Consider the following 16,129-nt stretch of genomic DNA (forward strand, 5'->3'; position numbering starts at 1 on the left):
CCAAATCCAACTTGCTGATAGTTTTTGTTAGTAAAGTTTTATTGCAATATAGCCATGCACATTCATTTAGTTATTGTCTTTGGCTGCTTTCAAAATACAACAGCAGAGTTGAGTAGTTGTGGCAAGTACTGTGGGGGCTGCAGTGCCTGAAATATTTACTCTCTGGTCCTTTACAAAATGAGTTTCCCCCCAGATCCCTGATCTAAGGGGAAGACAGGCAAGTGTTCAAGTAGCCACATCACCAGTAGGGCCAAAGCGATAAGACCTCAAACAGGCATTCAAGGGGCTGTGGAAGTTTGGAGGAGGAAGTGTTCACATCTTCTAAGGGAATCAGGAAAAATTCATGGACCAGGAGGCGTTCAAAGTAGGCTTCAAAGGACGGTTAAAATTCCTGCAGCTGATTCTACAGATGGGGTGGATGATTTTAGGAGGGGACTGTGGCTCGGACAAGTGGTCACCATGTGAGTGAGGCTGTCTAAGCTGTGGCCCAGGAAGTGGAGAATGGGGTGCCAGGAGAGCAAAGGGGGCTAAAGCCAGAAGGGGAATGGAGCAGAGTACTGAGGACCTTAGTGACTTGTAACCATAAGCAGAGAGTCACTGGGGGTCATTTGATAGGGTAGTGCATAACATCTGACTTGGTCATTTCTACATAGAAATGGTGTCAGTTATTCTTTAGTCTGAACAAACCACCTGTGAGTCTTACGCGTGGTTTTCTAAAGTGAAATCTCCACATGGCAGGGGGAAAAGTATTCAGGCCTTAGAGGCACACAAGAGTGGGTTCCCATCTCAGCTGTCCTTGTTAACTCTGGGGCAATTTTTTTTAACCTCTTCCATTGTCTCAACTGTCAAATGGGGAAATACTAGCACCTTGACATTATGCCTTGAATGGAAATTCAGAGAAGCAGCACAGCTGAAGTTCCCACAGAGGGCCTGTGACATAGAAGTCACTTCAACGGTGTTCACTCTTGTCAGTTCTGCCCATTAAGATGAACCATATAACACTGTTCTTTCTTGTTTTATATTTCTTGACCTACAAAAAGTGCAATTTCACTTGGTTCAACTTAATGTTTAGGGGAAGCAGCTAGAGAAATGACGGGTTGATACCTGCCCACTGTGACATGACAAGTGTCACGAAGCACTAAGACCCACACTGTGCTCTTCTTCCCGCACCTGGCCATTCTAAAAACACCAATCGGGTAAGCACCGGTATGGTCTGTATTATCTCTTCCAGGTGCAAAGTGTGTGCTGCTGGCAAGCACCAGTCTGGAGAGCAACCTTAGCCATAGAAAATGAAAACTCATGTGGTTGGTTGAGTGACTCAGCTTCCATTTGCTGCTAACCTTGGGCTTTGGTGCACCTGGAATGTGGAGATCTGGTGCCTCTCCGCAGGCCTTGGAGCCTGGGATTGCTGGCATCTTTGTTGTAAAGGTCTCCTGGATGCTGCAGGAGGAAGGGGTTGGAGAGAGTCAGTGTGCATCTCTTGTCACTGTGAGTGACAGCACAGGTTCACGGTTCAGTCTGCAGACAAAAGGAATGAGACAAATAGAAGACAGGCTGCCATTTGCGGTGCACAGAGCTCCTGAATGGCCAGTGTTCTTAGAGAAAACATTAGCAACACATTGGAGCAAAGGGATGGAAGAAGTTAAGGACTGTGCAGACAGACTTGGCAGGCCCAGTGAAAACAGAGCAAGAAGCTGTAGATTCGCCCCCATTGGAGGGACCCAAGTAATGTGAACACTTCCTTTAGGTCACCTTCCTTGGTGGCCAAGCATTATCAAGATGCCTTTCATCCAGCTTTGGGTAACAGCAGTGTGACCCTCTCAGCCTGGAGCAAATGTATCATGTTTCCACGGTGTTTGCCATTCCCAAAAAAGGAAGGAAGCCAGGCCAACATTGGCTTGTTGGCTTTACAAACTGAGGCTAGAGGTTATGCCGACCAACTAAGACTGAGAGCAGATTATCGGCCACTCGTGACAGGAGGCACTGTTTAGTCACACGTAGCTCAGCCCCTCCTGGCCTCTGAGAAATCTGAGGGCACCTCCACTGTAGTAATCCACAGAACCATCCTCATCACTAAGCCCTTCACTACGGCTAAGACTCTGTTGGGCTTCTCAGTAAGTTATCTCTCCAGCGTCCTCAGAGTAATGCTATCTCCTCTCTCTGACATTGACATAACTCCTTTCTCCTGGCCTCTGTGATGTCCTAACGCGCACCCGTGACAGGGGGAGCCCATTGGCCCACCAGATGATTCAATGGGAAGCTCCAAAGCTCCCTTATTACCTTCCTGCCAAGGATGCCCCTATCAAAATATTATGTTTTGTTTCAATTCATTAGTTCTTTCTCCCCATACCTAGGAGTTTGGACACACTCAGTGACACAGGTTCAAGGGGAATCTAAAATTTCCACTGAACAGTCCCCGTCCGCTCACTTGCAAGAATCGTGCTGAAAGTGGAGCTTTCAGATCACCACAGTGTGTTCAATGGAAAACTCTCCGTGTAAGACTCCAAATGAAGTTTTGGAAATACCTTTGTTATTGAAAGTTGGAAAGAAATGTTTTGCATTAAAAAGAAGTTGCACATTCTGACTTCATTTCTTCCACAAATACATAAAGGGAAATTGTTTTGAAGAGGAGAGAATTTTTAAATCTCCATGAAAATTTCTGATGAGAGAATTGTAAAATCTCCGTTAAAATTTCTGATTTGGGCAGAACTAATTGTACCTTTTCCTGCATTCCCACTTTGTTCTTCTCTCCATTTTTCCTGCTCAACCCATCCCCTGAAGTCCAACTGCACAACTAGCGGGGGCAGCATTCACACAAAATACTGTGTAAACGGTGTCCTGGAGTGATGCAAGGCAGCTCCTTCCTGAAGGCAGGATGGAGTGTTTCCTCTCCACCTCCGATGCCTGGTGAGCGTTGTTTAGAAAATGAGGAAACATCCACTCCAACGAGCTGACATTAAAACATTTTTAAATGTAAAAATAGTTAAATAATTGGTTTTATAAATTAAAAGGACACCTACAAATAACACAATTCCATACATCTTTAAATTAAAAAACAAAGACCTAAAATCTGTGTTTAAAAAAAAAGACCCTGTAATGTCTTTGCCGATATCACATCAGTAGATAGGGACAGAGCTGGAGCCAAAAGTCGATTCCCTTCGGTCCAGGTGATCATTCCCCCTTCCCTGCCGCCTCAGGCTTGCTCACTGCCCATCACAGACACAACTAATGTTAGAAGTGGTTCCTGTGTCTGTACTGGCAAAATTCTAATTCTCATTTGCAACATTGTTAGAAGACTCTTTAAATTAGTTTGATGATAGAGCTATAATCAAGGTCCTTCGGTATTTTCTGCATGTGTTCGATGTTACCTACCTGAAGACGTTTGAACTCATGTGGGGCTACCTCCACAAAGGCAATTAAATAAATTCAGTTGTAGTGAAAGCTGAGATTGTGTGGCTTGGAAGATTCAGTATAGAATTTCCAATTTAATGCTTCGAGTGTGTGTGTCTTAAATCTGTGTAATTGGCTTATTCTGGGAACTGAGACCCATTTCATTTCTCAGCGAGTGACGTTCCTGCTACCAAAGCCCTTCAAGAGTAAGATCATTGGGGTTTTTCTTGTCTGAGACTGAATAACAAATGGAGAAAACACATGTTCAGCTGTAACACACTACGAATATATTTATTTTCACTGGTGACAACTAAGGCCATCAGTGGTAAGAATGAACGGCTAAGGTCTTTGCATTTCCCCAAGTATGGGTTTAATCTACAACACATGCATTTCTTGAAATATTTCTTCACTAGTAAGAATTAGTCTCCTAAAATACCCACCCATCAGAACAAAAGATGACATTATTGATTTTTAGAATTCTTATTCCTGTTATGTCAATAAGCAATCCTGGAAAGAGAATCAAGAACCAAGAGAATTGCTGTTGATGCTGAAGGTTGAACTTGCAAATGCAGTGGGCGAAAGGACACGTGCTCTAGTGGCCTGAGCAACAAAGTCCGAGGAGTAAGACTAGAGAAAAATAATGTGCAGGGAAGCTTGCTGGGAAAAGTTGACACTTTCAAGTACTGGAACAGTCTATGGAGGGTTACAGGTATGTTTTTTTGAGCATCTAAGGTCTGGAGTGCACAGTTCTGGGCAAAACTCCTACCCAAAGAGACTACAGGAAGTTTCACCAGACCAGGCACGTGTAGCTGTAACTCACATGGGTTTTTTGTTTTTGTTTTTGTTTTTTTAAGAAAGCAACAAAAACTCAAAAATGGCAACTTGGTGCTTTGTCCTCTCAATTTTAAAGCAAATAGCCAGTGTCACCCACCTTTCCGCTGTTCGTCCAGGGTGCCTTGCAGGGTCAGACTGCATTCTGTATTTGCAACAAAAGTAGCCGCTCAGCATCTGGTGTGAGGTCTCTGAATGGGAAGCAGAAGCTGCTGATGTTTTAAATTAGGATGAAGGCTGAGGAATTCAGGACTTACTTTTTCCCAGAAAGAAATGTTTCTATCAGTTCTTTTGATGACTGGGATTTTGAGGCACTTTTTGGAGACGGTGGTTCAGGACTCGGGTCGTTGTGAGGTCATCACAGAAGGAACATCAGCCCCAGAACATTTTTTCTGTATACTCACTTTCTCGTGTGTAAAATTGGAATAGGATGCCCTGCCTGCCCCTCGGGGTTGCCACAACAATCAAAGGAGCTAGAAAATAAGCTCTTTCCAGCTACCCGTAGATATGGGTATGATGTGGTCCTAGGATCTGTTCTCTCTGTCACTGAAATCCCTTTTTACCCTCACAAGAACTCCTTGAAGTTGTTATACCCATTATATAGATGAAGAAACAGAGGTTTAGCAGAAAAAAAAAGAGTTGCCCACCATCACATGCTAGTAAGGGTGGGGATGAGAATCGGGGTCTGATTTCAAAAACATTCTGGAACAATTGGATATGTGGTTTTCCTTCAAACAATTACCTGCTTCTTTCACTTGTGTTCCAGCCCCCAGCTCCAGCCCACTTGAATTGGTGGAAGGCCATTGTTGGGGAAGCAGCCTTAATTATCACTGGGGGACAGAAGGCTGCATCTTCCAGGAATTTGGCAGGCCCCAGCAGGAGGCAACCACAGGCCTTTGGCAAAAGATCACTTTTCAACAACATTGTCAATTTCAATGACCCCCGACCTTCCACCTGCAGGTCCCCGAACAGCTGCTGTGCTGTGGGAAGCAGGGGCAGTCTGTCTTCCTTTAAAAGGCAAATGCATAACCCTCCCTCCTTGCCCCCTGCTGAGATCCCACCTGGGATTTCAGCCCCAGAGCTGGGGGTCATCTCCCACATCAAGAAATGAAGGGGGAAAAAGGCAGGGGAATACAGCTTTGACAACTGACCTGAACTCTCCCTTTTAATATAAGCCAGGTTTAACATATGTCATTCTGTAAATCCGGGAGTCCAATTTGAGGCTTGTAATTTGCTGTTCCCCCAAGTGAGGTGGAGCCGTGCCAAGCACATCAAGGTAACCAGTGGAAGATATAATTTGCCCACTGCGAGCCCGTGCTTCAGTTCCCTATTGTAATTTTTATTTGTGTTGAGGTTTTGTGGTTTTAAAAAAGTCAACTAGATTTATTTTAAAATTAAGGCGAACCAACATCAAAGGCAGTCAGAGGAGGATGTTTAGGTATTATAAAGAAGCTCTGTGTAATCTTTTATGGCCGTATTCTTTTTCAGGGCACGTATCAGCAAATGGTTAGGGACCTTTCACGGCCAACTTGCTGTATTTCTCTGACCTCAAACTACGTGCCACCAGTGAAAATCCCTTTCCAATGGGATTTAGAAGCCCCCCTCTCTCCTCCTCAACCAGTTAATCTAATCCTGTTTGTAACTTGATATGCTGCGTGAAGAGTAAGAAACTCAGGCTGGTGCCCCTTCCTGCCACACAAGTTCCTGAGATAATGCGAGTCCACATCCGATTCAGAAACGAGGAACCCTTTCAGGCCAACAGAATGGGGCCATTCGGTTCATGAGTCATTTACTTGTAAAAGAAAAGAGAGTTTATTTCAAAGTTTCGCTTAAAAGAATGGCAGGTGATACCTGAAAAGCTCGTTTGCTTAATGCCACAGGATTTTTTCAATCCAGATGCGTATATAAAATGTATTTGCTTATTTGCTCATGGAGGAAACTCCTGTGCTTCCTCTGTTTTAGGCACTTTTAAGTGAGAGATAGATAGATAGATAGGTAATAGATGTATAGATATAGGTAGACAAAGTTGTTCCTCAAAAGAGCTTTTTAAGAGATGTGCTCAGGTCCTCATTTACAGATGAGCACACTGAGCCACACCAGCTTCTGCCACTCTGCAAATCTCTTTCAGAGGGAGTAGACGTTACGCGTCTGGGCATGAGTTGTACAGTGTACAGTGTGCTCAGTGTCATATTGGGATTTGAGTTGTTGCACTTCTGCAGGTTAACCAGCAAGCACACAGATCATCAGGCTGGCTTTTTGTTCCGAGAAGACCAGTGGTACCAAAACACCCCTGAGACTGGCTATTTGTAAAGCTGTGGTTCATACGAAAAGCAAACTTGGAAGGAGGAAGCGGCTCTCACTTCACTTTTCTTTCATTTTGTTAAAGGAAGTAGCCTTTGGAATTGAGTCCTGGTTCTTCCACCTGCTAACTTTGTTAATCTGAGGAAATTAACTTTGCTAAGCCTCAGTTTTCTCAGCTATAAAATGGGAATGATAAACCTATTTCCCAGAAGAGCCAAGATAATTAAAGGAGCTAATGTATATAAAACACTTAGCACAATACCTGACACATGGTAAATACTAAGTTTTAATACTAAACTGTTTCTATATGCTTAATAATATCCAAGAAGAAGGTTGAAGTTCATAACAGTCTGATGGAGAAGTCAAATATAGATGAGTAGTGCTCAGCATGAGAAATGTAGTGTAGATATGTTCTCTGGGAATCTGAGGTGGCAGCCTCTACGGGCTGAGGGAGTTGGGTAAATTGAAAGAGAAGGTGACATGTTTTGTCCCCAGTGGAGAGTGTTGGTACCATTGGGATCTTGCAGTAGGTTAAATACAGGCTTGAACCGACCTGTCCTAGAACGCTAGGACTCACTCCCCTGTGTAAAACAAAAATTATGCCTTGCGTTTGTATTGGTTTTTCTGTAAAATAAACAGCTTTAGTGGTTAGCACATATATTACAGAATAGACTTGGTTACAATTCCAGTGAAGCCAGTTGTGTTAGTGGTGTCTGCATATGAGGTTAGGAATGAGAAAAACTGGTAGAGGCGAGGTATACAGGAGGGGCAAGTGCAGCTGCGAGTACTTGAAACACAGAGTTTATTTTCATATTATTATTAATTACTGTGTCGTTCTCCATATGGACAACTGTAAACCTCCTTTTACCCACCCCATATAAATGCCCTAGTAAATTCAAGAGGAAAAACTGTGTTGAGATTATGATTCATCATTCCACATAACATATTTGTGACTATATTTAATAGCCTAATTAGCAATAAAATTTTACGAGTTAACATCACAATGAGAACATTCCCTTCTACATTACTGAGTCTTATCTGTAGATTTGTAACATTACCATGATCATCTTGATGTGTTTCTACACATTCTGTTCGGTGAACCCAAATGAACTTGCACTAATTAGGGTTTTAGCTGCCAGTCTTGCTTTTATGAGGTTGAATCCATATACCTTCAGAAGATATGTGCCGTTTGGGGTGGAGAAGACTTCAGATCTTCCAAAATTTGCAGGCAGAAGACACATGGGAGAGGAAAACATTTTGACAGAGTCTAAATTATCTTTCCTAAATGATTATTTCACAACCTTTAACTTGAGATAGTTCTCCAAGAGGCTAAAAATAAATATAGTAACACTCCTCTCTGGATCTTTTCAGAACTCCCAGTTACAACTATGCACCAAACATGGATAAACACTGGATTCTGCAGTACACGGGGCCCATGCTGCCCATCCACATGGAATTCACAAACGTTCTGCATCGCAAAAGGCTTCAGACCCTGATGTCGGTGGATGATTCTGTGGAAAGGGTAAGCATGTGAACCTGCCTCAGTTATGAGGCTTTGGCCCAACTTCCTGTTCTTGTCAATCCAGTTTTGTTGTTGTTTGTTTTGTTTTGTTTTGTTGAGAGAGAAATGAAAGAGAAAATTTACCAGGGCCCCCTCATCTTGTGCTTTCTTCTGTTACCGCTCCAGGCTTGGTTCTGTAGAGCCAGCAGCAGAGAGAAGATAAATATAGAAACATCAAAATCAAGGGCTACGCTCACAAACACCTTCAGAAATTAAGCAAATATTGTAAATAACTAAAGCAGGTCCGGTATAAAGCAATAGGGAATGGTGAGGGTTGTGGTGAACTTCAAATTCAGTGATTCATTTAGAGGAAGGAGCAACTACTCAGCTCCAACTAATTTTTGCCACATACAAATGTGGATCCAGTATCATCAAGTTTTCTGACTTTTTTCCTAAAAGCCAGAAGTAAAAAAATTTTATTTGAAATTTCATGAATTTTAAAGCATACATAAGCCAAGGGAGACCTGCCTAAAGGCTAGATCAGAGCAATCTGTTTTTAACCCCTGACAACTAGATGTAAGAGTGATGATAGTAAAATTTGCTTTAACAAATGAATTTTTTCAAACTAAAACCTGTAAGTTTGCTGGTAGAGGTGTTTTGTGGTGTTTTTTTTCTTTCAAATAGGTGAACAGAAACCTTTAAATAGCATGTGCCAGATTCAAAAATGTTACTTTTCAACTGAATTGTGGGACTTTTTCCCTCCAAGATTGTAAGCAACATGAAAATGTGGTTAACGTTTGCATTTGTTGGTCCTATTAAAGCAGCTCTTGCTTTTTCAAAGTAATGGAAAAAAGATTTGGGGGAAATCATGGCAACACTGTTGTCATCTCGGGCCACCACACTCGCTTCTGACTTGTCCCCATGCTGTGTTTCAGCTGTATGACATGCTGGTGGAGACGGGGGAACTGGAGAACACGTACATCATTTACACCGCCGACCACGGTTACCATATCGGGCAGTTCGGACTGGTCAAGGGGAAATCCATGCCATATGACTTTGATATTCGTGTGCCTTTCTTTATTCGTGGGCCAAGTGTAGAACCTGGATCAATGTACGTATTCCTGTGTTTGTAATATCCAGCTGTCGTAGCTCATGTACATCTGAGATAATTCGATTACCGATCTGAGTGTCTGGTTTCCTTTTATCCAAAACAACAAAGGGTGTATGTAGGTTGGTAATTTAGGAGATGAAAACTGACACGTCCCCCCCCTCCCCCGTCACCACATGTTAATTTAACTAATGTATGCTATGTAAAGAGAAGGGAAAAATAATTGCATCAATGATTAATTCTCTCAGATTGACCAGAATCTAAGGTACATAATATCATCCTTACTTTCTTTGAATTGAAAAAGACAGAGTTACACTGTCATTTTTAAAAAATGAGTGCCATCCTCTTAGTTGTTTTTAACTATTACTAAAGAACTTTTTCAAAAGCATGATTTAAAAAAAGAGAAAAGAAACCTGAGGGACTACAATTTTATTCCTATCACCTTAGGCAAGCCACTGCATCCCTTTGCGTCTCTCTTTTCCCATCATACCATGGGTTTCACGTGCCCTGCCAACCACAACAGAATGTTTTGTGTAAAGTGAGAACATGTGCATAAAATAATTATGGAAAGAGTGAAAGAAAAGAATGCAAGTAGAAATCAAAAGCTGGAAGGGCCCATACAGAGCATCTAGCCTGAACCCCTGATTTAACGATGAAGCAACTCAACTGACAGCATTTTAGAGTCCTGGTCCTGGGCATAGCAGCATCTGGGCCCCGAACCCAGATACCCGAATCTCACCCCTGTGCTGGAATCCACCACCTCCCAGGGAGAAGGCAATATTATTAAGAAGGGTTTCCAGGAAGAATGTTATTAGGTCTCTTCAGATCATTAGACACACCTCAGGAATTGTCAAATCTAGAACTAGAAGGCTTTATGTTGGAAAGTCTAAGTGGTGTGGATTAGATTCAAATGTAAAAACCTTGTGTCCTTCCTTAGAAGTAAATTTTAAGGCCCTAGTTTACCAGAGAAGTTACGGACTATTGGATTTTAGAAGAATGTATACATCCTACAAAAACCATAGATCAGGCCACGACTTGTGTGACAGTGTGGCCCAAGCTCAGGGCTCTGGGCATCTCTCCAGTGACCCCTGTGAGAGTCAGTTAATCTTGCTCTGTGCTGTCTCACTGCTGATCACTGAGCCACCTGGCGAAAGGCAGCTCACTCCCCAGGAGACCCGATGGGAGAGGGGAGGCACTGAAGGCCAATGAGTCACAGCATGGAGAAAGCAGCCCTACGGGCCACCCTCCACTAGTACTGGGTCCAGGGTGTAACGATCTGTCCCGTTGCAGAGTCCCGCAGATCGTCCTAAACATTGACCTGGCCCCTACGATCCTGGACATCGCTGGGCTCGACCCCCCTCCCGACGTGGACGGCAAGTCTGTCCTCAAACTGCTGGACCTGGAAAAGCCAGGTAACAGGTGTGTCAATTTTCTTTCCTGCAGCCAGCCCCGGGCACACTGGCTCCCAGAACTGGCCAGAAGCTGAGGGAGGCGGAGGCCAAGTAGCTTTGCCATGCCGGGCGGAGCATTTCATGGTTGTTTGTACATAGCACGTTGATGGAGACACAGCCATGGTCTGCGGGAAGTGAGAGGTGTTCCTTTAAATAAACTGTTAGCACAGATCCGTTTGGAAAGTCGTCAGACGCCAACTGTAAATATTATTATTTTGCTTGCAGGTTTCGAACAAACAAAAAGGCCAAAATTTGGCGTGATACATTCCTCGTGGAAAGAGGGTAATTATTGGTTCCTGGGGTGCTTCTGGGAACCAGTCCTAGTGGGCAGCTCTCCCTGCTGGGTATTTTTTTCCCCTTACTTTGGTTTACGAAGCCTACAGATTTCGCAAGCCTGGTAACAAAATTGAATGGTTTGCTAGTCATTCTTCACTAGCCAGCAGAATGACTGTTGCATCAGAATTGTGAAGAATAATTTCTCGTAAGATGGGACCAAAGCCCTTACATGGCTATGGATTTTACTGTTGGTTTCTCAGCCTTGGTTCCGAATTGGACCAGCCAATTGACTCTCTTAACCATCCTTCCCAAGTCCTGCCTCGCACCTTTCTACTTCCTCCCCTGGTGTTCTTTCCTTAGTTTTAAATACACAAACATATGAGGCTGTGATTATTTCCCTAATTGCTTCTGGATTTCCTCTTTTTGCCTTATAATGCTCGATGTCTTTGCTTTTCTCCCAGCACACATTGAGAGGAAGCATTTCTGTAATTGCTTTCTAATAAAAAGAATTTTTGAGTTTGTAAAGCTACACATTATATGCCAAAGTTTTGAAAGTGATGTTCTGAGGGGAAATGATTCCTCCAATCCTGGCCTCTCGTCTTCACCCAGCCTTGTCATGAGGGCCTCTTCAGGGGCTGAACTCTGTGGTCGAGCCCTAACTATTTCTGGCTGTTTGAAGAATGAGGAGTCAGGGACAGGGAAGGGAAAGAGAGCAGGCAAGTTGCAGGGGAGATAATTCAGATCACTTCTCATATAAGAAGCTTTTCCCTTTCTGTCAAAGGAAATTTCTACGTAAGAAAGAAGAATCCAACAAGAATATCCAACAGTCAAATCACTTGCCCAAATATGAGAGGGTCAAAGAACTGTGCCAGCAGGCCCGGTACCAGACCGCCTGTGAACAGCCTGGGCAGGTGAGTGATGCAGCTTTTCTTCACCTTGGCACATAGCTCCTCCATTTCTAACTGAGAAGATTTTCATCCCTGGCTGGGGTAGCTCAGTTGGGTGGAGCATTGTTCTGAGACCAAAGGGCTCTGGGCTTGATTTACAGGCAGGGCACTACCTGGAACACTAGTTCAAGATTGACCAGACACATGAAATGAATAGTCCGGTTATTATTAAAATGGCCTCACTCAATGTACTCTTTTTCATATGGTATCCAGCTTACTGACGAGACATTCATAGTAGGTTGTGGTTTCCATCTCTGGTCCGGCAGGGAATAATCCCAGGTCCGGGCGTGTACAGGAGGCAACCCATCTATGTTTCTCCCTCACATCGATGTTTCTCTTTCTCTTCTCTCTCCCCTCCTCTTTCTCCAAAAAAGCAATGAAAAAAATGTTCTCAGGTAAGGATTTAAAAATAAATAAATTAAAAATAAAGATTTTCCACATATAATGTACACTTACATATAAATAAGCTTTTCGTAGCAGTAGTGGGGGGCTCGCAGTGATACCTCTGTGCTGACCGGGATGTGTCCAACCAGCCCAAGCTGGGCCTCCCCACCACTGTCTGGGCTTCCTCCAGTTAAAGGAGGTGGTGGTCTCAGAAAGCATTCCAGATACTCACCCAGTCAGCCCCACCAGTTTAGGACACCAGACACGTAAAATGGTAAGAGTTAGAAAGGTGAGAGACTCGTTCTGTCTTGAGGAGAAGGTACCCTCCCTGCAGCTTTTCTTAACTGGTCATCAAGAGAGGGTAGAAAGGCTATTTAGTCGAGTTCTTGGGTAGTGAGGCCCTAGAGACAAGAAGGGGTCTTCTTACCCTGGACTAAAGTCAGACATCATCTAACTCAGCGAGGAGGACAGACTCTGTATGACCAAGTTTGGGGGATGACCAGGGAAACCATACTGTGTTTGTTTGGTTTCCATACAAAATATCTACCTCAAATATTTCATGAGAATAAATCTCCATTAATGAAAATGTCAGTATAGAATTCAGGGCCACCCAAAACACCAACTATTATCATCAGAGCTAAAGGAAAACCGGGTGATGAACTAACACAGACCTGTTTTTAAGGCAAGTGAGAATGTAGGAACACAAACTATTATAAGCATTCTTTTTTAAAAGATTTTATTTATTCATTTTTAGAGAGAGGGGTAGAGAAGGAGAAAGAAAGGGAGAGAAATGTCAATGTGTGGTTGCCTCTCATGCACCCCGTAGTAGGGACCTAGCCTGTGATGCAACCCAGGCATGTGCCCTGACTGGGAATCGAACTGGTGACCTTTGGTTCGCAGCCCATGCTCAATCCACTGAGCTATACCAGCCAGGGCTATTATAAGCACTCTTGATTCAGATCTCTGTTAGCTCTAAGAAATGCTATGTCATGATGAGAGAAACCGAATTTCTGCCCAAGTCATTGCAACATAGACCAAAATTGTAGGAAAGAGAAGGGTAACTAACATTTTTCGAGCATTTGTTTTATGTGAGGTGCTGCATATGACATTTTATGTGCATTAGCTCAATTTAATCCTCACATCTGCTGAGTGAGGTAGGCCTTGTCATCACCACTTTACCAATGGGAAGCTGGTGCGTGGCCATAGTGGAATCCAAATTAGTTGTCTGATTCAAAAACTCAGGCCACTTTGCCTTCCAAGGTAAGTTATGTTAACCGGGTAAAGGGAAGTTCAAATCTTCTGTAAGTCTGTTTTTTAAAAAGTTCTCAGTCCTCTAGCTATCCACACAATTAGCCAACACCAGTTCAAGCTTGGCCAGACACACGAATAGCCTGGTTGTTGTTAAAATGGCCCCATTCATTGTACTCTTTCTACATATGGTATCCAGCTTAGTGAAGAGACATTCATAGTAAACAGCTTGATCCTCCCGCTCCTTGCATGTCCTCATGCCTTTTGTACACACGGACTCCTCTGAAACAGAAAAGGGGGCGGGGGAAGTGTTGAAGGAAGGGATAACACCAGGCCTTCACGGCATTCTAGCAGGTCTTAATTTTCAAGTGTTTAGTGGAGAAACTTAGACCTATTCATTATATTTTAATTCGAAGTCTTCAAATCCTTCTTATGGGAGCTCTAAGTATTAATTTGACTAAAACCTCAGAATTGTTTTGTAGCTCTAGAATGATTTCTATGTGCCAGCCTCCGTAAGCTAACTTACCTGTATTCGGTAGCTGGAAATGTTCAGTGTTAAATATGTCTCATGCAAATGGGTGATCTTGTTACTATTTAGCTCTCTACGTGGCAAGCATTATTACCATTTGAGAATAAGGTACACTGCCTCCCTTTCAGTATTCAGTTTTGCAAACCTCTCCATAGGGCTTGTGCTGAAATTGGAATATATGTTCTACAGGGCAAATGGAGCATGAACTTGGTTGTGGTGCTTTGGCCTACGCTCTCGTGCATGTGCTATGTTGAAAACTTCACTTTACTCCTTCATATTCTTCAAAACTTGTTTTGCCCCCCATGAAATGCTTCAATAACTGGCTCCCCGAATTTCCCTCTGCTGCTTTATTCCTGTGTGAGGCAGTTGAATCTGGGTTCTATCACATGGATACATGAGGACGTTAGCAGTGACCTCTTTCAGAAGAGCCTCAAGTCGTGAAACGAGGAATTCGACTGTGTCTCCAAAGGGGATTTCTTTAAGAGTCTGAGAACTGCAAGAAAATGTCGAGCCTCCTCTTGTGGCCATTGAATCTGTGGGTCAAGCCTGACATAGCTTAGTGGTGTTCTACAGAATCTTTATACGTTGGCCTTTTTTGCTCTCTCTGGCTACTTTGAAGATTATCTTTTCAGTTATAGTATCACTGACCTTTTAAAAAGGAATTAAAAAGCCCAGAATAATGAGATTGTGTTGTTCAAGATCGAGGTGACAGCTCAGGTTAGATCGAACTTGTCTGGAATCTCTTCTCTTGCCATTGATTTCACACCTGGGCGTGCCCTGCATCTCTCTCTGTAATCAAGGGCAACTGCCTTCGTTCAAAGGCAACACAGTCTTTTCTTTGTTTGACCCTCCAAGGGGTGTAGAGGGAAAGTAAGCACAATGAGCCCCACTTACTTCATTCCTAATCCCTGAAGACATACCGTGTGACCTCCTCACACCACACCGCAGTGCCTGGTCTCCCAAGGACTGGGTGGTAGGATCGATGTGGGTGCATGAAGTAAAGCAAATTTTTAAAAGACAGGTTGAAATCACAAAGTTTGGGTTAGAAGATTGGCATCCACTACTTTTTAGTGGTGTGTTCTTGGACCAAACACTTCATTTCTCCTGTGTCTTAGGTTTTCTGTCACTAAAATGAGGAAATTTAATCAGTCTTCGGAGGATAAATGATATCGTGTGTGTACGGAGCTGGGCGAACTGTGGAGCCGTGTGCGCATGCGGGGCCGTGGTATTGTGCCAGGCCACCTCACCTGTTAGCTTCGTTCCCAGGAAGCCAGCAGGGGATGGAAATGAGCTCGACTCCCAGACACTTGGCATCCCTTCTCCACTGTGTGAACAGAACAAGCAGCGGGGACTGAAGAAGACAGCATGGACATATATGTGTGTGTTACTCCTGTTTCCGAATTAATACGAGGCTGAGTGTGAATTCCCACCCCTCTCAGCTGAAATTACACCCCTACATTTATGTGTAGACACACTACATACACAGACACACACTGATGTGCAAACCTTAACTTCTGTCTGAAGAGACTTTGGTTCCACAGAGAACGTGACCAGTGATGCTCAGTTCTGACTGCATGTCAGAATCACCTGGAGAGCTTTTGAAAATACTGATGCACAGCCTCATCCCAGACCAATCAGATTACAATGTCTGGAGGGGAGGCCAAGGCATCAGTATTTTTCAATAAGTTTAAGAACCTCAGGCCTCAAGTAAGAAGAACAGAGGTGGCAAGGGGCTTAGAAATTCTCTAGTTGAATGATACCATTTTCCTAATGAGGAAATTTAGAGCCAGAAGACTTAAGCTAAATACAAACCCAAAGTCAGAACCTATACCTCTTCATTTCATGTTCTGTCTTTTCTTCCCCAGAACATGCAGAAATGTAAGACAGTAGATGCTCCCTTTGAAATTATAAATGGCATTTGCCTGGCTGAAGCCATGGGGTTAGGACCCACTCACAGAATCAAAGACAATGGTTCTCACCCATAACTGCACGTGAGAATCACAAGGTGTCTTTGGAAATGCTGCCGTTCGAGTCCTACTCCGGACCAATTAAATCGGAATTTCTGGGGAGGGGACCCAGGCATCAGCAATGGTTGCTTTTGTTTTGGATTTTGTTTTTCAAGTTCCTGAGTGATTCCCATAAGGAGCCAAGATTCAGAATCAT

At 43.4% G+C, this 16,129-nt stretch overlaps 1 protein-coding gene across 5 annotated transcripts in view; it reads left to right on the forward strand.

The window, feature by feature from the left end:
- The window catches only part of SULF1 (sulfatase 1), a 163,006-nt gene that overhangs the window by 107,585 nt on the left and 39,292 nt on the right, over positions 1 to 16,129 (forward strand). For all 5 annotated transcript variants that reach the window (XM_028533688.2, XM_036031199.1, XM_036031200.1 and 2 more), the window contains 5 exons: positions 7,894 to 8,044; positions 8,959 to 9,134; positions 10,422 to 10,550; positions 10,808 to 10,864; positions 11,640 to 11,769. In XM_028533688.2, coding sequence (XP_028389489.1) covers positions 7,894 to 8,044; positions 8,959 to 9,134; positions 10,422 to 10,550; positions 10,808 to 10,864; positions 11,640 to 11,769 — 643 coding nt within the window. The remainder of the gene's footprint in view (positions 1 to 7,893; positions 8,045 to 8,958; positions 9,135 to 10,421; positions 10,551 to 10,807; positions 10,865 to 11,639; positions 11,770 to 16,129) is intronic.

Source organism: Phyllostomus discolor, chromosome 7 (genome assembly GCF_004126475.2).
Source record: "Phyllostomus discolor isolate MPI-MPIP mPhyDis1 chromosome 7, mPhyDis1.pri.v3, whole genome shotgun sequence".
NCBI classification, from domain to species: Eukaryota; Metazoa; Chordata; class Mammalia; order Chiroptera; family Phyllostomidae; genus Phyllostomus; species Phyllostomus discolor.